Source organism: Salmo trutta, unplaced genomic scaffold (assembly GCF_901001165.1).
Source record: "Salmo trutta unplaced genomic scaffold, fSalTru1.1, whole genome shotgun sequence".
NCBI lineage: Eukaryota > Metazoa > Chordata > Actinopteri > Salmoniformes > Salmonidae > Salmo > Salmo trutta.
Window position 1 is genome coordinate 501,958 of NW_021823073.1, and position 23,709 is coordinate 525,666.

At 45.0% G+C, this 23,709-nt stretch overlaps 2 protein-coding genes across 2 annotated transcripts in view; both read right to left on the reverse strand.

Moving 5' to 3' along the window:
* LOC115188729 (Nance-Horan syndrome protein-like) overlaps positions 1 to 23,709 on the reverse strand; it is a 190,480-nt gene that overhangs the window by 86,930 nt on the left and 79,841 nt on the right.
* Positions 279 to 23,709, reverse strand: part of LOC115188728 (sex comb on midleg-like protein 2) — a 35,979-nt gene continuing 12,548 nt past the window's right edge. Inside the window, exons 4-11 of the mRNA XM_029747490.1 lie at positions 12,380 to 12,663; positions 11,949 to 12,078; positions 10,730 to 10,933; positions 7,548 to 7,730; positions 7,077 to 7,232; positions 4,546 to 4,782; positions 3,213 to 3,385; positions 279 to 2,159 (exon numbers count right to left, since the gene is read on the reverse strand). Of these exons, the coding sequence (XP_029603350.1) occupies positions 2,034 to 2,159; positions 3,213 to 3,385; positions 4,546 to 4,782; positions 7,077 to 7,232; positions 7,548 to 7,730; positions 10,730 to 10,933; positions 11,949 to 12,078; positions 12,380 to 12,663 (1,493 nt within the window). The 3' untranslated portion in view covers positions 279 to 2,033. The remainder of the gene's footprint in view (positions 2,160 to 3,212; positions 3,386 to 4,545; positions 4,783 to 7,076; positions 7,233 to 7,547; positions 7,731 to 10,729; positions 10,934 to 11,948; positions 12,079 to 12,379; positions 12,664 to 23,709) is intronic.

Below are 23,709 nucleotides of genomic sequence, written 5' to 3' on the forward strand. Positions count from 1 at the left end.
ATCGCATTGACTTATTTATTACTAAAGGGACATTTCCCTTTTCAAATTGTTAAAGGTTCATGTTGGGGCGGCCTAGTGGTTAGAGCATTGGGCCAGTAACCAAAATGTTGCTGGATCAAATCCCTGAGCTGACAAGATAAAAACATCTGTTCTGCCCCTGAACAAGGCAGTTCACTGTTCACCGGTAGGCCCTCATTGTAAATAACAATTTCTTCTTAACTGACTTGTCTTGTTAAATAAAAAGGTTAAAATAAAAATGCTTGTCAACTCTCATGAAATGAGGCAAATGGTGAAAAAAAAAAGTTTAATTGCGTGAAAGTACATATGCAAATATTATTTAACAAACAAGCATTTTCCAGTACCGGTACTTGAAAAAGTTGTTTTTCCAGTATATGTACACTGTGTGTTGTTTCTATGGAACAACAGATGAAAATGTAGAATCTTAAAAAATATATACAAAGTTGATCTAAAATATTGTCAAACAGAAAATGAACTTACAGCAAATGCTACTATGAAGAAGTCTGTCCTAAAACACAAAAGCCTAGTAAAACCTGAGTATCACAATAAAGCAAGGCCGTTTGAAGTATTACCGTTCAGTTAAACTAAAAGCTTTCACATAAAAATGCAACTACAAAAGATTGTTTTCAATATATGACTTCTGAAAAATGTTCAGAAATTGATCACTTCTTCTGCCACAGCGACAAGATAAATACTAAAATAAGTCATATTTATCACATTATAGGTTGTTGTGACACAAATCAATCCCATCCACATCTCTTTTGCTTGTGTGTTAAATCCCCCTAACACTCCATATCCTAGCCTGTTGCCTGACTGCTATACAGCCTTGTATCCATATATGCTGGATATCCTGACCATGAAACGTTAAATACATATCAACTGTCCATTTGGTGCTTGAAAACCTTCAGACAACCAACAGTCAACTATCTACTTTTAACGGCTATGATTTGAAATGAGATGGCCATACACGTATTGCAATCAATGTTCAGCTTGGCTACCATCGGGTAGTTGTCTGATGGTATAGCCAACACTACCATTACAAATAGCAGATTGTTTGGGTTAAAATACAGACAGGATTCAACACAACCTTCCTGTATATATGCAGAGATTAATAATACCTTTTACAGACAGTACAAAATCCAAGATATAAAAAAAACATACTTTTTTGGCTTTTTATGTAAAACACAGGTTTTTTGTCTGGTTCTTCAAACATAAGTCCACCATCTTCCTTTACAATAAGACTTTGACTTGAACAGGAACTTCCTGTCTTCATTGTCCAACGTATTCTAGAATCTACACGCAGCAGAGGAATGTGTGAATGTCCAATCACAATCATAGATCCTGGTTAGAAGTTCCATTGGGCGATCAGTGTTCCAAAGAGTCCAGGTTGTGTGATGTCACACCCTGAATGCACTAAGGAGTACGGTGTCCAAAACAAACAATGAATCTTCCCAGCGTGGTACATTCTCCTTATCAACATCCTTTGATATTGAAACTATTGAAGAATCAAATCACAGTATCCATATAGAAGCTGAATGGTTGATATCTTATTGCAATGAAAGGCTAGTGCAACAAGCAGTACATGCCATTGGGGGTTGTGTGGAGATGGCTCCTTGCATCTCCAGGTCTCCAAGGCTGACAGTAGCCTGGTCTCAGATCTGTTTGTTTTTTACAGAACATTCTGGGACCAGGCTAAGTAGGTAAGGGTTGAGAGAAGGTGTACATGGACAATGCATAGGTAGGTAAACACTCAACATCATCCTTTGGGATTCAGCTGAGTCTATTCTAAAGAATAGTAGACTGAAGTTCGTTCATAGTGTTTCTCTGTACTGACGTTCATACTGACGTTCATACTGTTTCTCTGAATGCTCTTCATCACAGGATGAGGTATGAGGGTCTCTGCAAAGGAATGATTAAGGACTCATTGTGCTTAGGGTTTCACAGCCAAGATGATCTTCCCATTCTAGTGTGTGTGTGTGTGTGTGTGTGTGTGTGTGTGTGTGAGAGAGAGAGTGTTACTGTTTGGTCTGTTTGAGCCTCTCGATGTGGTGACATAGCTTGAGGGCGGGGCCTAGCTTCAGACCCATGTACTTCATGATGATGTCACTACGTAGAAGCATTAGCGCCTTTCCGTCGATCTCCTGAAGACAAGAGACAAACGCAGTCAGAAAGAGGGCGTAGCACCAACACAGCCAAGATGGCCGAAACATCAATGATTAACTCTTCTAAATGAAAGGTTGTTTTTTTACGTTCAACAGTGATAGGTGCACCTTTTCCCCAACACAGAACCAACATAACAGCAGAACAACAACATCATTCTCTCTGAGCTGAGATGTCCAGACAGACATCAACAGAAAATTCCAAACAGAAATTGTCTGGCGTCGTACTGTAAACATTCACTAGGTTGTAGATGGCCTGTATGGTTAAACAGAGTTGGGTTTTCCTGGAGGGAATTAAAGTGATCCTCTCCAGACAGGTAGGGAAGGTTCTGAGACAGCCCACTGCTAGACTCCCAGGTTATAGACTAAACACAGAGGACACAGGCCATAGGAATAGAACACTGTTGTAAATCTATCTCTGTGACACAGGGGTCCTCCCTTTATGCTTCCTGCTTCTGACAGGGACATACACACAGCAACGAGGGCTGGAGCACATCAGAACCAGACCAGACACCTAACACATATCCAGGGTGCATCACAGCAAGGAGGGCTGGAGCACATCAGAACCAGACCAGACACCTAACACATATCCAGGGTGCATCACAGCAAGGAGGGCTGGAGCACATCAGAACCAGACCAGACACCTAACACATATCCAGGGTGCATCACAGCAAGGAGGGCTGGAGCACATCAGAACCAGACCAGACACCTAACACATATCCAGGCTGCATCACAGCAAGGAGGACTGGAGCACATCAGAACCAGACCAGACACCTAACACATATCCAGGGTGTAGTTCTTTTTTGGGGATATTTTTTGAATTTTTACACAACATTAAAATAATCTAGGGAGCATCTCAAATAGTGTAACATCAGGCCTGGACCCGGCCCTTAGACACACATCTAGGGGGCATCTCAATAGTGTAGTGTCTGCCTCTCCTTGTCTCCTTTCCTCTATCAGCAGTGATGCTCCAAAGGAAGAAAAAGGACAAGAAACGTCATCAATCAATAAATAAATCATTCAAGGTCCACTCACGTGTTTTCTGAAGAGCTCCACGTGGGGTCCAAGTGTTTGGGGGTCGGCGTCGTGGACAAACTGCATCACCTCATCCACAGACCAGGAGGAAGGGGCGTTCCCGGCCCCGTTCCCCGCTGCAGCCTCCCGGTCTGCAGCTGCCAGGTGCTCAGGACCTGTGGTGGAGCTCGCAGCTGAAGAACAGAACACACAGACAGAGCAGCAGAGAGTCAGAATTCAATATTCACCTCTCTAGTTAACCACCATGAATACCAATCGTTTCAGACTTTACAGGGCGGCACGCTAGCCTAGTGGTTAGAGCCTAGTGGTTAGAGCCTAGTGGTTAGAGCCTAGTGGTTAGAGCTTAGTGGTTAGAGCCTAGTGGTTAGAGCCTAGTGGTTAGAGCCTAGTGGTTAGAGCCTAGTGGTTAGAACCTAGTGGTTAGAGCCTAGTGGTTAGAGCCTAGTGGTTAGAACCTAGTGGTTAGAGCCTAGTGGTTAGAGCCTAGTGGTTAGAGCCTAGTGGTTAGAGCCTAGTGGTTAGAGCCTAGTGGTTAGAGCGTTGGACTAGTAACCGAAAGGTTTCAAGATCCCAGTGGTGGGAAAAGTACTCAATTGTCATACTTTAGTAAAAGTAAAGATACCTTAATAGAAAATGACTCAATTAAAAGTGAAAGTCACCCAGTAAAATACCACTTGAGTAAAGGTCTAAAACTATTTGGTTTAAAATATACTTAAGTATCAAAAGTAAATGGAATTTCTAAAATATCCTTAACTATTAAAAGTATAAATCATTTCAAATTCCTTATTCCTTATAACCGAAAGGTTGCAAGATCGAATCCCCGAGCTGACATGGTACAAATCTATCGTTCTGCCCCTGAACAAGGCAGTAGACCCACTGTTCCTAGGCCGTCATTGAAAATAAGAATTTGTTCTTAACTGACTTGCCTAGTGAAATAAAGGAAAATACTTTACAGGGAAGGTACAACATATCCATGGCATTGTCCACTAGGTGGCAGTGCTTGACTACACTTCTGCTTGACTACACTTCTGTTAAACGAATGAAAATAAAAACACCATTGCCTTTCTTGAACTAACTTGACTTGTCTTGCTAGCACTGTCTTAGCTGCTTTATTGAGGAAAATGTACTGACTATGACTGAGATGTGTGGGTGTCTCACCTAGCTATCTGAAGATGAATGCACTAACTAAGTCGCTCTGGATAAGAGCGTCTGTTAAGTTACTAAAATTAAATCAACATTCAAACAAACGTAAATGGCCAACTAGAGTCTAGAGGCACACACAAGGCCCGTCCAGTCAGCCAGCCAATGGGGGTTCAGCTCTTACAAGGCCTACCTTCCACTCTTCTCTGTAGCCCTCTGGACCCCAGGTCGGGAGGGTTGGGGGCCAGGCGCCTGAGGGGTGGTGGTGGGGGGTGACCAGGGCCAGACCCAGGGTAGTAGGGGCTGCTGGACCCCTGGCCACGGTACTCTGAGGTGGTGCGTTGTGTCAGGGGGTGAGGGGTCATAGAGGGAGAGGTGGAGGTGTCCATAGGGTCCTCAGTCAAACCGTTCTCACTGCGAGGAAGGGGCTCTGATGGAGGGTAAGAGAGGTAGGATCCTCAGCGTATAGACACACACACTAATACAGTGTCACACACATGAATTCTTAAAGTAAAATGCCATCTAATAATGTGCCATGAGAAACTAAACAAGTGTTTGATGATTGGTGATTAATCATGAAGTGGTAGCGTAGCCGTTAGCTGCTTGGTGATCGGTGATTAATCATGAAGTGGTAGCGTAGCCGTTAGCTGCTTGGTGATCAGTGATTAATCATGAAGTGGTAGCTTAGCCGTTAGCTGCTTGGTGATCGGTGATTAATCATGAAGTGGTAGCGTAGCCGTTAGCTGCTTGGTAATCGGTGATTAATCATGAAGTGGTAGCTTAGCCGTTAGCTGCTTGGTGATCGGTGATTAATCATGAAGTGGTAGCGTAGCCGTTAGCTGCTTGGTGATCGGTGATTAATCATGAAGTGGTAGCGTAGCCATTAGCTGCTTGGTGATCGGTGATTAATCATGAAGTGGTAGCTTAGCCGTTAGCTGCTTGGTGATCGGTGATTAATCATGAAGTGGTAGCGTAGCCGTTAGCTGCTTGGTAATCGGTGATTAATCATGAAGTGGTAGCTTAGCCGTTAGCTGCTTGGTGATCGGTGATTAATCATGAAGTGGTAGCGTAGCCGTTAGCTGCTTGTTGATCGGTGATTAATCATGAAGTGGTAGCGTAGCCATTAGCTGCTTGGTGATCGGTGATTAATCATGAAGTGGTAGCGTAGCCGTTAGCTGCTTGTTGATCGGTGATTAATCATGAAGTCGTAGCGTAGCCGTTAGCTGCTTGGTGATCGGTGATTAATCATGAAATGGTAGCTTAGCCGTTAGCTGCTTGGTGATCGGTGATTAATCATGAAGTGGTAGCTTAGCCGTTAGCTGCTTGGTGATCGATGATTAATCATGAAGTGGTAGCTTAGCCGTTAGTTGCTTGGTGATCGGTGATTAATCATGAAGTGGTAGCTTAGCCGTTAGCTGCTTGGTGATCGGTGATTAATCATGAAGTGGTAGCTTAGCCGTTAGCTGATAGGTGATTAATCATGAAGTGGTAGCTTAGCCGTTAGCTGCTTGGTGATCGGTGATTAATCATGAAGTGGTAGCTTAGCCGTTAGCTGGTAGGTGATTAATCATGAAGTGGTAGCTTAGCCGTTAGCTGCTTGGTGATCGGTGATTAATCATGAAGTGGTAGCTTAGCCGTTAGCTGCTGATGCAATTACATTGAACAGTGGCAGGTCATCAATATCTGTACAGTTACTAGGACTTCATTAATAAACTATACAAGCGGAAGTTTTAATTAATCAAACAGCAGTTATGCATTAAGGATAGTGTTTCAATAATGTAGAATCAGGAGGCAATAAGAAGGAAGAAGATTGGCCACAACTATCACTCTACTGAGGACACAAGGAAGTGGTTATTTGTGTTAATTCAGTAGAGTGGTCCTTCTAGTTAATCACAGTGCCCAGTCCAGCACTGGGCTGCATCTTAATAGTGTAGAGAGGCTTCCTCTCCTTCTAGTTAATCACAGTGCCCAGTCCAGCACTGGGCTGCATCTTAATAGTGTAGAGAGGCTTCCTCTCCTTCTAGTTAATCACAGTGCCCAGTCCAGCACTGGGCTGCATCTTAATAGTGTAGAGAGGCTTCCTCTCCTTCTAGTTAATCACAGTGCCCAGTCCAGCACTGGGCTGCATCTTAATAGTGTAGAGAGGCTTCCTCTCCTTCTAGTTAATCACAGTGCCCAGTCCAGCACTGGGCTGCATCTTAATAGTGTAGAGAGGCTTCCTCTCCTTCTAGTTAATCACAGTGCCCAGTCCAGCACTGGGCTGCATCTTAATAGTGTAGAGAGGCTTCCTCTCTTTCTAGTTAATCACAGTGCCCAGTCCAGCACTGGGCTGCATCTTAATAGTGTAGAGAGGCTTCCTCTCTTTCTAGTTAATCACAGTGCCCAGTCCAGCACTGGGCTGCATCTTAATAGTGTAGAGAGGCTTCCTCTCCTTCTAGTTAATCACAGTGCCCAGTCCAGCACTGGGCTGCATCTTAATAGTGTAGAGAGTCTTCCTCTCCCCATTTCATCTGCACTGACATTAAAGAACTGGAAAGGTGAAAGTCAATTCCTGGGTAGCTATCCTCCATTTAGTTTTTTCCTTATCCTGTATTTTGTGTTTATATATCAGTACTGAAGGAGACGAGATGACAAAGGAAGGACAGGAGGTCATTTCAAACTATTGCGATGCATCCCCAGTGAGTGCACCAGGGGTAGCTCTGAGGCCGAGGGGTGTTAGTGTACCTTCCGAGGGGTGTGCCTCTGTGCTGTGCAGCCGTTTGGAGGAGGACAAGGGGGCAGGGTAAAGGTTATAGTCCCTGTCTCTGTCCATCTGGAAGCGCCTGCTCCTTCCTACGGTGCCTCTGGCTATGGACAAGGCCTCTGACATCTCTTCTTTTACTGGAGAGAACAGAGGAGAGGAGAGACAAGACATGGCATCAGCTACTGCCAACTGAGGGCCACTGAGATATCTCTATAAACTTGTGTTTTTTGGGGTCTGATGTTTCATGTGGGTCAGTGACCTGTTGAAGGAAATGCTATGACATTATAGATGACCAATGGAATATTAGAGAAATAGCCACAGTTTCTAATGTGACTGTTGATGGTGTATGTTGATGGAAAATACATGCTGGCTTGTGGCTTTGTGGCAAAGATAAGGAAAAGCTCACAAACACACACACACACACACGCCACGCCACGGTTTGCAGGCATTACCTGACGTGCTCCTGTCGTAGGCTGTGTGTCCAGTGGAGGCCATGAATGCAGGGCTGAAGGGTTGGGAGGAGAACAGGTTGTCACTCTGCAGCTGGTGACACAGAGTCTCCATGAACCTGAGCACGAAGGAGGCAGAGGAGGCCTGGGGCAGCTTGACATAGTGGATCCCCCCATCAGACCGCACTGCAGGGTGGGAGACAGAACAGATAGACACAGTCATATGGTATCTAGCTGATTACAGAGGCACTGAAGGCCTGGGGCAGCTTGACATAGATGAGCCTTCCGTCACTACATACTGGGAGAGGGGAGAAAGCAAACGTCAGTGTTGGACTGAACCAGAGTCCCCTGAAGTCATTGTTCTGCTGATGTGGTTGTACAGTTGAAGTCAGAAGTTTACATACACTTAGTTTGGAGTCATTAAAACTTGTTTTTCAACCACTACACAAATTTCTTGTTAACAAACTATAGCTTTGGCATGACACAAGTAATTTTCCCAACAATTGTTTACAGACAGATTATTTCACTGTATCACAATTCCAGTGGGTCAGAAGTTTACATACACCAAGTTGACTGCGTTTAAACAGCTTGGAAATTTCCAGAAAATGATGTCATGGCTTTAGAAGCTTCTGATAGGCTAATTGACATAATTTGTGTCAATTGGAGGTACCTGTGGATGTATTTCAAGGCCTACCTTCAAACTCAGTGCCTCTTTGCTTGACATCATGGGAAAATCTAAAGAAATCAGCCAAGACCTCAGAAATTTTTTTTAGACCTCCACAAGTCTGGTTCATCCTTGGGAGCAATTTCCAAACGCCTGAAGGTACCACGTTAATCTGTACAAACAATAGTACGCAAGTATAAACACCATGGGACCATGCAGCCGTCATACAGCTCAGGAAGGAGACGCGTTCTGTCTCCTAGAGATGAACGCACTTTGGTGCCAAAAGTGCAAATCAATCCCAGAACAACAGCAAAGGACCTTGTGAAGATGCTGGAGGAAACAGGTACAAAAGTATCTACATCCACAGTAAAACGAGTCCTATATCGACATAACCTGAAAGGCCGCTCAGCAAGGAAGAAGCCACTGCTCCAAAACCGCCATAAAAAAAGCCAGACTACGGTTTGCAACCGCACATGGGGACAAAGATCATACTTTTTGGAGAAATGTCCTTTGGTCTGATGAAACAAAAATAGAACTGTTTGGCCATAATCACCATCGTTGTGTTTGGAGGAAAAAGGGGGAGGCTTGCAAGCCGAAGAACACCATCCAAACCGTGAAGCACGGGGGTGGCAGCATCATGTTGTGGGGGTGTCTTGCTGCAGGAGGGACTGGTGCACTTCACAAAATAGATGGCATCATGAGGATGGAAAATTGTGGATTTATTGAAGCAACATCTCAAGACATCAGTCAGGAAGTTAAAGCTTGGTCGAAAATGGGTCTTCCAAATGGACAATGACCCCAAGCATACTTCCAAAGTTGTGGCAAAATGGCTTAAGGACAACAAAGTCAAGGTATTGGAGTGGCCATCACAAAGCCCTGACCTCAATCCTATAGAAAATTTGTGGGCAGAACTGAAAAAAAGCATGTGCGAGCAAGGAGGCCTACAAACCTGACTCAGTTACACCAGCTCTGTCAGGAGGAATGGGCCAAAATTTACCCAACTTATTGTGGGAAGCTTGTGGAAGGCTACCCGAAACGTTTGACCCAAGTTAAACAATTTAAAGGCAACGCTAGCAAATACTAATTGAGTGTTTGTAAACTTCTGACCCACTGGGAATGTGATGAAAGAAATAAAAGCTGAAATAAATAATTCTCTACTATTATTCTGACATTTCACATTCTTAAAATAAACTGGTGATCCTAACTGACCTAAAACAGGGCATTTTTATTAGGATTAAATGTCAGGAATTGTGAAAAACTATGTTTAAATGTGTATGTAAACTTCCGACTTCAACTGTATGTATCTGGGCTGAGAGAGGCAGGCAGAGGCACTCAGCAGATGGAGAAATGACTGGCTTTACCAGACATCCATCACACAGCATCCATCACACAGCTCTTTACCTAGCTGTTGAAACACTATCTGTTAGGGACCTTATTTTGTTTATATGGCGCAGTAACAGAGAGGATTATTTGGTTTCTATGGTGCAGTAACAGACAGGATTATTTGGTTTCTATGGGGCAGTAACAGACAGGATTATTTGGTTTCTATTGTGCAGTATCAGACAGGATTATTTGGTTTCTATGGAGCAGTAACAGACAGGATTATTTGGTTTCTATGGCGCAGTAACAGACGGGATTATTTGGTTTCTATGGTGCAGTATCAGACAGGATTATTTGGTTTATATGGTGCAGTATCAGACAGGATTATTTGGTTTCTATGGTGCAGTAACAGACAGGATTATTTGGTTTATATGGTGCAGTAACAGATGGCCCAGCATCAGATGACCCCCCAACACACAGACTGGGACCCCCCCGGGGAGCCCCTCCCAAACCAGGTTACGCACACATGTCAGTTCTCATTACCCCCAGACACATGACATCAGCTGCTGCACACACACTTTATCCCACCAGGCATTATCCAGTGCACCATGTGGGCCCTGCAGCCTAAACCAATTCCTACTGCCTGATTGAATCCCCAGCCTATCCCATATTCCCATTTGGCATTATTTTAATGAGGACTGAGGAACTATTTGAATATGTAGCCCTGTCTGTGTAGAGTAGACGGTCTAGGGAGCGAGGTGTTCTTCTGGCTTCTTCATCATGTCATGGAGTAACAACCCTAGTGTTTCTGTCCAGTGGGGTTTGGACCATCTGAGTTCGGACCTGAGTCTCCGACACATCACAGGACTGTGTTAGCGAGCTGAACTAAAGCTTACAGGCATGAGCTTGAGGAAGCTAACAAGTCTTCAGCTCACAGGCAAGCTTAGTTACTCATCACGTCAGCACAGCAGTTCACCGACCCACCTCCATTACACAACCATAGAACACCTCAACAATACTACACTAGCTATAACCACAGACCATATATCAGGACAGGCCCCAGCCAAAATGGCTGACCAACTGTTCCATTCTGATGTATAGGGACTACATGACATCAGACTATCTAGGGTTCTATATCTATAGCTATAATACCTGACGATCTCTTCTCCTATCTAGGGTTATACATCTATGGTTATAATACCTCTGATGATCTCTCCTCCGTCGGACTGGGACTGTAGAAAGCTGAAAAGGAAGGTAGGCTGGTAGGCACAGTCCACACATGCCTGAACAGCCTGCTGTAGGACAGTGTTGACCGGACCTGGCCCAAAGTGGTCCGGCAGCTGCTGCAACTGCTTCCTGTCCAGGTGTGGGCCGCAGGCTCCGTGCTTGTTCACGTACACACACACTGGAGGAGAGAGAGAGAGAGATGAAGGTCAGGAGGCACTAGAACATGTCTAAAGCTTCGTTCTAGATGTATCAGTTAAATCATTCAGAACAAGGGACCAGCTGGACTGCTCTAGGTGGATCAGTTAAATCATTCAGAACAAGGGACCAGCTGGACTGCTCTAGGTGGATCAGTTAAATCATTCAGAACAAGGGACCAGCTGGACTGCTCTAGATGGATCAGTTAAATCATTCAGAACAAGGGACCAGCTGGACTGCTCTAGATGGATCAGTTAAATCATTCAGAACAAGGGACCAGCTGGACTGCTCTAGGTGGATCAGTTAAATCACTCAGAACAAGGGACCAGCTGGACTGCTCTAGGTGGATCAGTTAAATCATTCAGAACAAGGGACCAGCTGGACTGCTCTAGCGTGGGCATATATACTGAGTGTACCAAACATTAGGAACACCTTCCTAATATGGAGTTGCACCCGCTTTTCCCCTCAGAAGAGCCTCAATTCGTCAGGGCATGGACTCTACAAGGTGTCAACAGCGTTCCACAGGGATGCTGACCCATATTGACTACAATCCTTCCCACAGTTGTGTCAAGTTGGCTGGATGTCCTTTGGGTGGTGGACCATTCTTTATACACACAGGAAACTGTTGAGTGTGAAAACCCCAGCAGCGTTGTAGTTCTTGACCCAAACCGGAGCGCCTGGCACCTACTACCATACCCGTTCAAAGACACTTAAATCTTTGTCTTGCCCATTCACCCTCTGAATGGAACACAATCCATGTCTCAATGGTCTCAAGGCTTAAAAATCCTTTAACCTGTCTCCTCCCCTTCATCTACACTGATTGAAGTGGATTTAACAAGTGACATCAATAAGGGATCACAGCTTCAACCTGGATTCACCTGGTCAGTCTATGTCAAGGAAAGAGCTGGATGTTTTGTCCACTCAGTGTATATCTGTTAATACAGCGATCTGTTAAACTGCATCAATGTTATTATTTATCTGACAGGACTGAGTCTTACCTGTGGAGACCACTCCAGGGCTGGAGCTGAGGCTGTTGTCCTTTGGTCCATGAACGTTGATCAGTCTGGTCTCAGAGGCTGTAGTATATACAGAGCCTGTCCCCGAGGACGGCAGCACACGTGGCTTCCTCTGAACAAACACAACCTTGTTCACTGACAACTCTTTGATCCCTATCATATACTGACACTACACAGCACACCCACTGTAATAATACCACTGTGATGTTGTCATACAACATCGTGTAAATTGATTGGACTGGATATGAAACTCCTCCAGGAGTGTTAACTGCAGCCAATCACCAACCAGTCACATGTACATTTCATTAAACAGATTTACAATAAAAATGCTGTTCCAATAAGCATACTTTTTCAGTCCAGTACTAAACTCAATCTGGATCCAGGAAACTGGTTCATTGACCATAGCTCCTTACCTTGCTCCCAGGCTTGGGCCCCCTCTTCTTATGGGGTCTGGGTGCTAGCTGGGAGCCGGAGACCTGTGGCGTACCATTCAGAGCAGCCTCGGCTGCGGCCTCCGCCGCTGCCTTGAGCAGGGCGATGGTCTGGAGTTTAGGGCGCCGGCCCCGGACCCCCTTCCGCACGGGCAGAGGGGGCAGCGGGTGGGGCAGGCGATAGGAGGAGGGGGACTGCATGGAGCGTCTGGAGGGGGTGGGGGGAGAGGAGGAGGCTGGGAGGAAGAGGGCCTTGGGGAGGGTGACTGAAACGAGAGGAAAGGCAAAAGGTGGAATTAGAAAATTAGGATGGGAAGTTATTTGCCACTGCAATATCACCAGGAATTCAGTCATTCACAACAACTGAAAACGTAGCTTATAATGACCATAGCTGTTTTTGTTTCTTACCCAAGGTTCATTTAATAATGTTGCATTTAAATACAGCTATTGTTGAATGAATCCATGGTATTAAGGCTTATGAAAAGGGGAGCTACGGTTCTGGGAGGCAAAACAGGAGGACTTCCTGGACACACACACACAAATCAATCACTGTCTGTTCCGATTCGCGTAAGAATTCCACTGAGGTGAAGCGAGTCTACACTCTGCAGCACCAGTAGATCAAACACTGTCTGACACACATGAATAACAACTTTGATCTTCCCGCTTTGATTCAAAAGCCACAGCTCAAAGTCAGACTTCATACATAATACTACTTCCAATCCAATTCCACACACAAACAATCTACCTCCCCCAGCTCCAGCCAGGCAGCCAAAGGTTCTTTCAAATATCCAAAGCGTCACATTTCCACTCCTCGTGTTGGTTGGCTACATTTCAAGTGTTCGCTGCTCGCCCATTTTCCCCTCAAAACATTGAGTCAGTGAAAGGAATGGTTGGAATCTTTAAGAGGAGGAAAAGGAAGCAGTAGAGGCAGGAATCTTTAAGAGGAGGAAAAGGAAGCAGTAGAGGCAGGAATCTTTAAGAGGAGGAAAAGGAAGCAGTAGAGGCAGGAATCTTTAAGAGGAGGAAAAGGTGAGACATACCAGAGTATCCCATCACATTGGGGATAAGGGATACGTTTCCAGTGTGTTGTGTTCTCTGGGTCTAACAAGTCTTTTGTCTGGGGCCCTCCCCCCTTTCATTATAGAGGTCAGGGGTCAGGCTCCCCTGAGACCAGCCAGGTAATCCCCTTCTGCAGACAGCCTGCCTTCATCTCACCTAGATCACAACACTAGGCTACTGTTACATGTTCAATTACTAAACTCCAACCTACCATTACTACTATGAGGTTTAGGTTTGTTATAACACTGCCATGCCAATCAATAGTTTAAAAGACAGTTGAACCAAATGAAAACCTAGTGTAATATACAGACAATGGGTTTTCTAGGGGTGAGGTTCGCTAAGGGTTGAAATCTTTGAATTTAAACAGCTTGGTATACAGGACACTTATTATATAGACAGGACTAAACACATTCCTAGACCAGCTATAAAGACAAACACTTATTATATAGACAGGACTAAACACATCCCTAGACCATCTATAAAGACAAACACTTATTATATAGACAGGACTAAACACATCCCTAGACCATCTATAAAGACAAACACTTATTATATAGACAGGACTAAACACATCCCTAGACCATCTATAATGACAAACACTTATTATATAGACAGGACTAAACACATCCCCAGACCATCTATAAAGACAAACACTTATTATATAGACAGGACTAAACACATCCCCAGACCATCTATAAAGACAAACACTTATTATATAGACAGGACTAAACACATCCCCAGACCATCTATAAAGACAAACACTTATTATATAGACAGGGTTAAACACATCCCCAGACCATCTATAAAGACAAACACTTATTATATAGACAGGGTTAAACACATCCCTAGACCAGCTATAAAGACAAACACTTATTATATAGACAGGGTTAAACACATCCCCAGACCATCTATAAAGACAAACACTTATTATATAGACAGGACTAAACACATCCCTAGACCATCTATAAAGACAAACACTTATTATATAGACAGGACTAAACACATCCCCAGACCAGCTATAAAGACAAACACTTATTATATAGACAGGACTAAACACATCCCCAGACCATCTATAAAGACAAACACTTATTATATAGACAGGACTAAACACATCCCCAGACCAGCTATAATGACAAACACTTATTATATAGACAGGACTAAACACATCCCAGACCATCTATAAAGACAAACACTTATTATATAGACAGGACTAAACACATCCCCAGACCATCTATAAAGACAAACACTTATTATATAGACAGGACTAAACACATCCCAGACCATCTATAAAGACAAACACTTATTATATAGACAGGACTAAACACATCCCCAGACCATCTATAATGACAAACACTTATTATATAGACAGGACTAAACACATCCCCAGACCATCTATAAAGACAAACACTTATTATATAGACAGGACTAAACACATCCCCAGACCAGCTATAATGACAAACACTTATTATATAGACAGGACTAAACACATCCCCAGACCAGCTATAATGACAAACACTTATTATATAGACAGGACTAAACACATCCCCAGACCATCTATAATGACAAACACTTATTATATAGACAGGACTAAACACATCCCCAGACCATCTATAATGACAAACACTTATTATATAGACAGGACTAAACACATCCCCAGACCATCTATAAAGACAAACACTTATTATATAGACAGGACTAAACACATCCCCAGACCATCTATAATGACAAACACTTATTATATAGACAGGACTAAACACATCCCCAGACCATCTATAATGACAAACACTTATTATATAGACAGGACTAAACACATCCCCAGACCATCTATAAAGACAAACACTTATTATATAGACAGGACTAAACACATCCCCAGACCATCTATAATGACAAACAATAGCAGGATAACCTTATTTTCTATTAGGTATTGAGATATATTATTTTTTTCACTCTTTATGGAACGTGCAATGCAGAGAACACTGGAAGAAGAATGATAATTTAATTATCATAGTGAATTATTGTAATGTTTGTTTATGTGTCAATTAATCCCATAAGGGATTGGTTGCAAATTGGCGATTTGACACGAAAATAAAACGTTAATTCATTAAAAAATGTAATTCATTCATTCAGCAGCAGGTAAAACTACCATATTCAAATATCCTTCTCTCATTACTGCTCTATTTAATCTCAGCTGTCGTTTATAACTAATTCTTATCAAGACCAGCAGACTACTGACTTAGACTTTTAAATTCTACTGGAGCTCAATGCATTCTCTCCTTCTGGTCCCTGTCTCTCTATCTGGCCCAGCAACACAATGGAGTGGAAAGTCTAGGAGGAGATCTGCCATTCAAAGCATCAAGTCAACCCGTCCATCAATAGAGGTGGAAAAAATGGCACATCCAGAGAAAGACATTGAAAGGCATTGTGGGTAATCACACAAAAGCAGCCAATGGCACCGGCCGCACAAGTCAGTCCACGATTCTGAGTTGTATTATTAGTAGCAGTGTGTGTGTGTGTGTTTGTGTCAAATATGCCCTGATAAGCATCTCCTATTTCAACAGAACTCTAGACTGGTTGTCTAGTAGAGAGCAGACCTTTACAGCGTTCTCTATGGGCCAGCAAAATGCCTTTATGGCTAGCTCTACAGCGTTCTCTATGGGCCAGCAAAATGCCTCTATGGCTGGCTCTACAGCGTTCTCTATGGGCCAGCAAAATGCCTCTATGGCTGGCTCTACAGCGTTCTCTATGGGCCAGCAAAATGCCTCTATGGCTGGCTCTACAGCGTTCTCTAAGGGCCAGCAAAATGCCTCTATGGCTGCTTAAGCAGCTTGGAAAAAGGTTTCATTGAGAGATGAGGGAAAGTGGGGGAAGAATAGACAAGTGTTTTGTTTCACAAGGAGGGAAAGATCACTCACTAGGGGCAGGGCTACCCCCCCACACACACAGAGACAGGGACACACACACACTACAATACTCCACAACAGCTTAGCAAGCAATAGACAAAAACATATTTTAGTTCCAAGTCAAGACAAAGTTTCATTTCCATTCCATTAAACTGTCCCCCTAGTTGTTCTAACATAGAACCTTCCATTCAGTTTATATTAAACTGTCCCCCTAGTTGTTCTAACATAGAACCTTCCATTCAGTTTATATTAAACTGTCCCTCTAGTTGTTCTAACATAGAACCTTCCATTCAGTTTATATTAAACTGTCCCCCTAGTTGTTCTAACATAGAACCTTCCATTCAGTTTATATTAAACTGTCCCTCTAGTTGTTCTAACATAGAACCTTCCATTCCATTCCGTTAAACCTGTCCTGTGTTCTGCAGTAAGAGTGTAAGGAGTTAATCATGATGGGTCATTTCAGGCTGACCCAATGACCCGGTGGCCAGGAGGTCTGGAACCCCGGGGCGGTGAGGGGCGCTGCTACTGGGGCTGAGAAGTGTGGCTCCTGCCTGGCGGCCTGGATGACTGGTTGGGGGTTGGGTCGGGGCCTGTGTGTGTGTGTGTGTGTGTGTGTGTGTGTGTGTGTGTGTGTGTGTGTGTGTGTGTGTGTGTGTGTGTGTGTGTGTGTGTGTGTGTGTGTGTGTGTGTTTGACCACGCCTCAAGCCGTATTACCCAGCTTTCCCTCCTGTAATATTTCCATTTCAGTTTGAACTGGGAGCTCTGGAGGGAATCTGGTTCTGTCTGGAGGGAATCTGGTTCTGTCCCAGAACCATTGAGCTCCCTGGTGCAGTGTGAATATGAACCACATGCTTTGAGACCAGGGGAGGACTGGACTGGGGTTTAGAGAAGAGGTAGTATGGTAGACCAGGGAAGGACTGGGCTGGGGTTTAGAGAGGAGGTAGTACGGTAGACCAGGGAAGGACTGGGGTTTAGAGAGGAGGTAGTACGGTAGACCAGGGGAGGACTGGGCTGGGGTTTAGAGAGGGGATAGTACGGTAGACCAGGGAAGGACTGGGGTGGGGTTTAGAGAGGAGGTAGTACGGTAGACCAGGGAAGGACTGGGGTTTAGAGAGGAGGTAGTATGGTAGACCAGGGAAGGACTGGGCTGGGGTTTAGAGAGGAGGTAGTACGGTAGACCAGGGAAGGACTGGACTGGGGTTTAGAGAAGAGGTAGTATGGTAGACCAGGGAAGGACTGGGCTGGGGTTTAGAGAGGAGGTAGTACGGTAGACCAGGGAAGGACTGGGGTTTAGAGAGGAGGTAGTATGGTAGACCAAGGAAGGACTGGGCTGGGGTTTAGAGAGGAGGTAGTACGGTAGACCAGGGAAGGAGTGGGGTGGGGTTTAGAGAGGAGGTAGTATGGTAGACCAGGGAAGGACTGGGGTTTAGAGAGGAGGTAGTACGGTAGACCAGGGAAGGACTGGGCTGGGGTTTAGAGAGGGGATAGTACGGTAGACCAGGGAAGGACTGGGGTGGGGTTTAGAGAGGAGGTAGTATGGTAGACCAGGGAAGGACTGGGGTTTAGAGAGGGGGTAGTACGGTAGACTAAGGAAGGACTGGGGTTTAGAGAGGAGGTAGTATGGTAGACCAGGAGAGGACTGGGGTTTAGAGAGGGGGTAGGGTGGTAGACCAGGGGAGCACTGGGGTTTAGAGAGGGGGTAGGGTGGTAGACCAGGGGAAGACTGGGGTTTAGAGAGGGGGTAGGGTGGTAGACCAGGGGAGGACTGGGGTTTAGAGAGGGGGTAGTATGGTAGACCAGGGGAGGACTGGGGTTTAGAGGGGGTAGTATGGTAGACCAGGGGAGGACTGGGGTTTAGAGAGGGGGTAGTATGGTAGACCAGGGGAAGACTGGGGTTTAGAGAGGGGGTAGTATGGTAGACCAGGGGAGGACTGGGGTTTAGAGGGGGTAGTATGGTAGACCAGGGGAGGACTGGGGTTTAGAGAGGGGGTAGTATGGTAGACCAGGGGAGGACTGGGGTTTAGAGTGGGTAGTATGGTAGACCAGGGGAGGACTGGGGTTTAGAGAGGGGGTAGTATGGTAGACCAGGGGAAGACGGGTTTAGAGAGGGGGTAGGGTGGTAGACCAGGGGAAGACTGGGGTTTAGAGAGGGGGTAGTATGGTAGACCAGGGGAGGACTGGGGTTTAGAGAGGGGGTAGCATGGTAGACCAGGGGAAGACGGGTTTAGAGAGGGGGTAGGGTGGTAGACCAGGGGAGGACTGGGGTTTAGAGAGGGGGTAGTATGGTAGACCAGGGGAAGACGGGTTTAGAGAGGGGGTAGTATGGTAGACCAGGGGAAGACGGGTTTAGAGAGGGGGTAGTATGGTAGACCAGGGGAGGACTGGGGTTTAGAGAGGGGGTAGGGTGGTAGACCAGGAGAGGACTGGGGTTTAGAGAGGGGGTAGTATGGTAGACCAGGGGAAGACGGGTTTAGAGAGGGGGTAGTATGGTAGACCAGGGGAGGACTGGGGTTTAGAGAGGGGGTAGGGTGGTAGACCAGGGGAGGACTGGGGTTTAGAGAGGGGGTAGTATGGTAGACCAGGGGAAGACGGGTTTAGAGAGGGGGTAGTATGGTAGACCAGGGGAGGACTGGGGTTTAGAGAGGGGGTAGGGTGGTAGACCAGGGGAAGACGGGTTTAGAGAGGGGGTAGTATGGTAGACCAGGGGAGGACTGGGGTTTAGAGAGGGGGTAGTATGGTAGACCAGGGGAGGACTGGGGTTTAGAGAGGGGGTAGGGTGGTAGACCAGGGGAAGAAGGGTTTAGAGAGGGGGTAGGGTGGTAGACCAGGGGAAGACTGGGGTTTAGAGAGGGGGTAGTATGGTAGACCAGGGGAGGACTGGGGTTTAGAGAGGGGGTAGGGTGGTAGACCAGGGGAGGACTGGGGTTTAGAGAGGGGGTAGGGTGGTAGACCAGGGGAGGACTGGGGTTTAGAGTGGTGGTAGGGTGGTAGACCAGGGGAAGACTGGGCTGGGGTTTAGAGAGGGGGTAGGGTGGTAGACCAGGGGAAGACGGGTTTAGAGAGGGGGTAGGGTGGTAGACCAGGGGAGGACTGGGGTTTAGAGTGGTGGTACTGATAGCCCCAGGTAGACCCATTTAAACAATCTGTTACTGTGTCAAACATCAAACAGAACAATTATTTTTAGAGTGAAAAAACATTTAACTTGATGGAAAAGTACTTCTACTTCAGGATGTTCTAATAATTACAAACAAGGTTTTTACATAAAAAGATGGGTGACTATTTCCATAAACATAAGAGAGTAAAGCAATTCTCTAAGGGCTAAATAGTGTATTTAAATGTATGGACAATTATATTCTGAAATGTACATTTATGAAGCAATTTGCATGGTTCTATTGCATGGTTCTGACACAATTCCGTTGTCTTAACACATACCAACCCTGAGCAGAGACCAGTAGTCCTAAATATCAATGACTGTACCCTATAAGCCCTCGTTTCAATAATTCAAATCCACCAGAGCAAACAAAGAGAGTGGTTGAAACAGTCAGGGCCATGCAAACAATAGCTACATCATCTGCATTAAGTACATCTACGGGTGACTGAGATGCAACAGCCATTCATTCACACAAACAGTGGATTCCCTCCTTTCTAGAAACTGACTGCTAACCAAGACGAAGTCTAACGCCGGCTCTCACGTGAGAGGAAGAGGAACTGAACAGCCACCACTAGTTAAAAATAGACACGAGACAAAAGCAGAGGCAGCAAACTCACCAGGAACTCCCAACACAGCGCTACGTTTCCGGGCAGCAACAGCAGCAGTCCACAACAACAGAACAGTCCCTCTTTACTAGTTTGACCCCTGGTTAACGTCAGGGTCTCTCTCTCTCTCTCTCCCCTCTTCTCCCTTTTCCTCTCTCTCTATTCTCCCTATTTCTCTCTCCTTCCCTCGTTGTCTCTTTTTCTGTCCAGCTCCAGTCCACAACAAAGCCCCATGCTGCTGCCTGCCTGACTGAGGCGGTATTAGAAACAGGAGGAGCTGGCTACTAGTGGCCCCTCCCTCTGTCCCTGTGAATGAACAGAGCAGAGCAGCAGAGAGCTGAACGGCTGATTTGCATCGCAGGGAAAGAGGAGGGGGGTGGATGGGGCTAGCAGGCGGAGGAGGAGAGGGAGGGAGGGAGGGAGGGGTAAAGGGGGAAGGGTTTTATGCATGTGATCAAAGAGCTATATTGACAGTGCTCATCGGTCACCTGCCTGCCGTTCACTCTCCTCGCCAGGCCCCTGCACAACTCTCTGAGGGGGCGAGGGGGGTTGAGAGGCGGGGTGCCGGGGGAGAGGGGTGGTGAAAAAGGTTAAAATGGATGAGAGGACTCCGATTGAGGAATGGGCACAAGAGGTCTCCTGTAGGCTGCATTAGAAGGCTCAGACAACCCTCCAGGAGAATGGGAGGAAAGGGGAGAGGGGTCTCCTGTAGGCTGCATTAGAAGGCTCAGACAACCCTCCAGGAGAATGGGGGGAAAGGGGAGAGGGGTCTCCTGTAGGCTGCATTAGAAGGCTCAGACAACCCTCCAGGAGAATGAGAGGAAAGGGGAGAGGGGTCTCCTGTAGGCTGCATTAGAAGGCTCAGACAACCCTCCAGGAGAATGAGAGGAAAGGGGAGAGGGGTCTCCTGTAGGCTGCATTAGAAGGCTCAGACAACCCTCCAGGAGAATGAGAGGAAAGGGGAGAGGGGTCTCCTGTAGGCTGCATTAGAAGGCTCAGACAACCCTCCAGGAGAATGGGAGGAAAGGGGAGAGGGGTCTCCTGTAGGCTGCATTAGAAGGCTCAGACAACCCTCCAGGAGAATGAGAGGAAAGGGGAGAGGGGTCTCCTGTAGGCTGCATTAGAAGGCTCAGACAACCCTCCAGGAGAATGAGAGGAAAGGGGAGAGGGGTCTCCTGTAGGCTGCATTAGAAGGCTCAGACAACCCTCCAGGAGAATGAGAGGAAAGGGGAGAGGGGTCTCCTGTAGGCTGCATTAGAAGGCTCAGACAACCCTCCAGGAGAATGGGGGGAAAGGGGAGAGGGGTCTCCCCGACTCGGAACCCAAGAAGAGGGGGGGGGGGGGGGTCCCTCATCCCTCTCTCCGTAACCCAAGCCTATTCAGACGTCCCTGGAGGACCTGGTGAAAGACAGCTTGGATAGGGGCAGGAAACAGTGGCAGGGAGCACGGAGCAGCAGCAGCCACGGCTTTACATACCATGTCTGTCTCAAATAACACCCTGTGCCCTTTATAGGGGTCCTGGTCTATAGTAGTGCACTATAAAGGGAATAGGGTGCCATTTAGGAAGCAGACCTCCTGCTTCAGAAAGTCTCCTAATCTGACTGATCTGAGGCAAACAAAGACTGCTTCATCTCCAGAAAACAAGACCTCAATGCTGCTCATATAGATATTTCACCATGGAGCCAGAGAAATGATCTGAGGGTTATTTACTTCAGGTTATAATAAGACGATAATACATGGGGGTGTTGCTTGGCAGCCTGCCGGTGGGGTTAGGGTGTAGGACTGTGAACTACAGGAAATGATTCCCCTAATAAATTCAGAAATGGTCTGTTGTAAAAGTGTCAGAAGAAGAGGCTGTGTTCCCATCCTGCATAACTAACGCTAGTGACATATAACAGACAACCAACCAAAGACAACAGCTAGAAATTCACTTCAACACACTCCTCTACTGTTTCTTTACAAACACATAGTTCATGAAGATCAATCATCATGTAACTTTAACTGAAGTGGTAAATAACAATGAAAGTGCAACAGTTATTCCTCATTTACTGATGAAGAGCATTTGTGTGGCATTTTTATACAATGGGATTAAATTATTATTTTATGAATGAAAAATATCTATTCACTACAATACTAAAATGACACTTTTCTTTTGTAATTGTCTTTCTCTACTCTAACAGTAGAACAACAAGACGTAAACCGTTTGGCTGCTAGTAAAAAATATCAAAAAACACCACGAAAACGTCATTTGATAAACTATGTTTAATTGTATGACACATCCGCTAAAGTTAATTTCACCTCATAAAACTAAAGTTCATTTGACTTTGATGAAAAAGTCAAAGTTGGCAACTCAAAGCTAAATTACTTTTTATTTTTATAAAATCTACAATAAAGAGAGTTCATGTTTAAGGGAAAAAGTAACTATATATCAGGATCAAAATTATACAAAAAACATTTTTTAATATTTATTATTTTCTGATTGCTAAAATAATTTAAAAAAACATCAGCATTTGGAAACCCTAAACAGCCTTTCGCTAATAAGGAAAATGAAAACATTCCTAACTGTACATTAGTATGGGAAGAATTTAGTCTAGAAATGATTCTCTGATCAAACGGACAGTGTTATAGGTAATAACAGACTGGCTGAATGTACTTTCATAAGGTCATTGAATGGCTTATTGTTTAAAGATTCTCACGTTCCTTCTCTTAATCAAAAAACTAAAATAACGTTTATTTTATAATGGATAAAATATACACTTTCTTACATCCCTTAATCTGATTATTCAATCACTGTTATTTAAAACCAAAAACTAAAATAGTGTACGAGATAACTATTGAAATGTAAATGCTAAATAATCGGTGGGCTGTTCTCTCCACTGTGCGTCCGGCAGTACTCTTTTTCCATCAGACTGCATGCTGTCTCAACAACCAGGGGGACGTTCAACAATAGAGACGTGGGTAAAGTGTGAGGCCGCCCTTCAACCACGCCCACACCCTCTCTACCCCCACATCCCTCCGATGGCTCATAACTGAGACCGATCTTCTGCCAATTATCCCCTAATCACACTTACATTGGAAGGGAGATGGAGGAGAATAGTCCCCACCCTGAGAATAGATCTCACTGGTCTCTAAAAGCAGCTAAGGGAAGGAAATGTTTTTCTCCATCTAAATTCCTGCATCAAATGAACAAGTTGCATTGATAACTTCTTATAAAAGATTCGTAATACAACTTGGTAGAAATTATGATCAAACCAAACAAAAGTTTAACAAAACATAAAAATAAAAACAAATGTTTGTAAGATGACTAAAAATTATAAATGTTCATTACCTCTTTTAAAAGCAGCAATGTCACTTTTTGGGGACACAACCAAATTCACATAGACACGTGTTTATATAGATCTGTCATTCTCATTGAAAGCAAGTCTAAGAAGCAGTAGATCTGTTGCATGTGCTCTATTCCTATGCTTCCCGTTCTTAAAAATGTTGGTTTTGCCTCGATTACTTCCAGTTCTTTTTCACCAGATTCAAACAGCTGAAAACACAGTTTTGTTTGATTAATGAAAATATATTTCACAGCTCTTTAGACATTACAATGA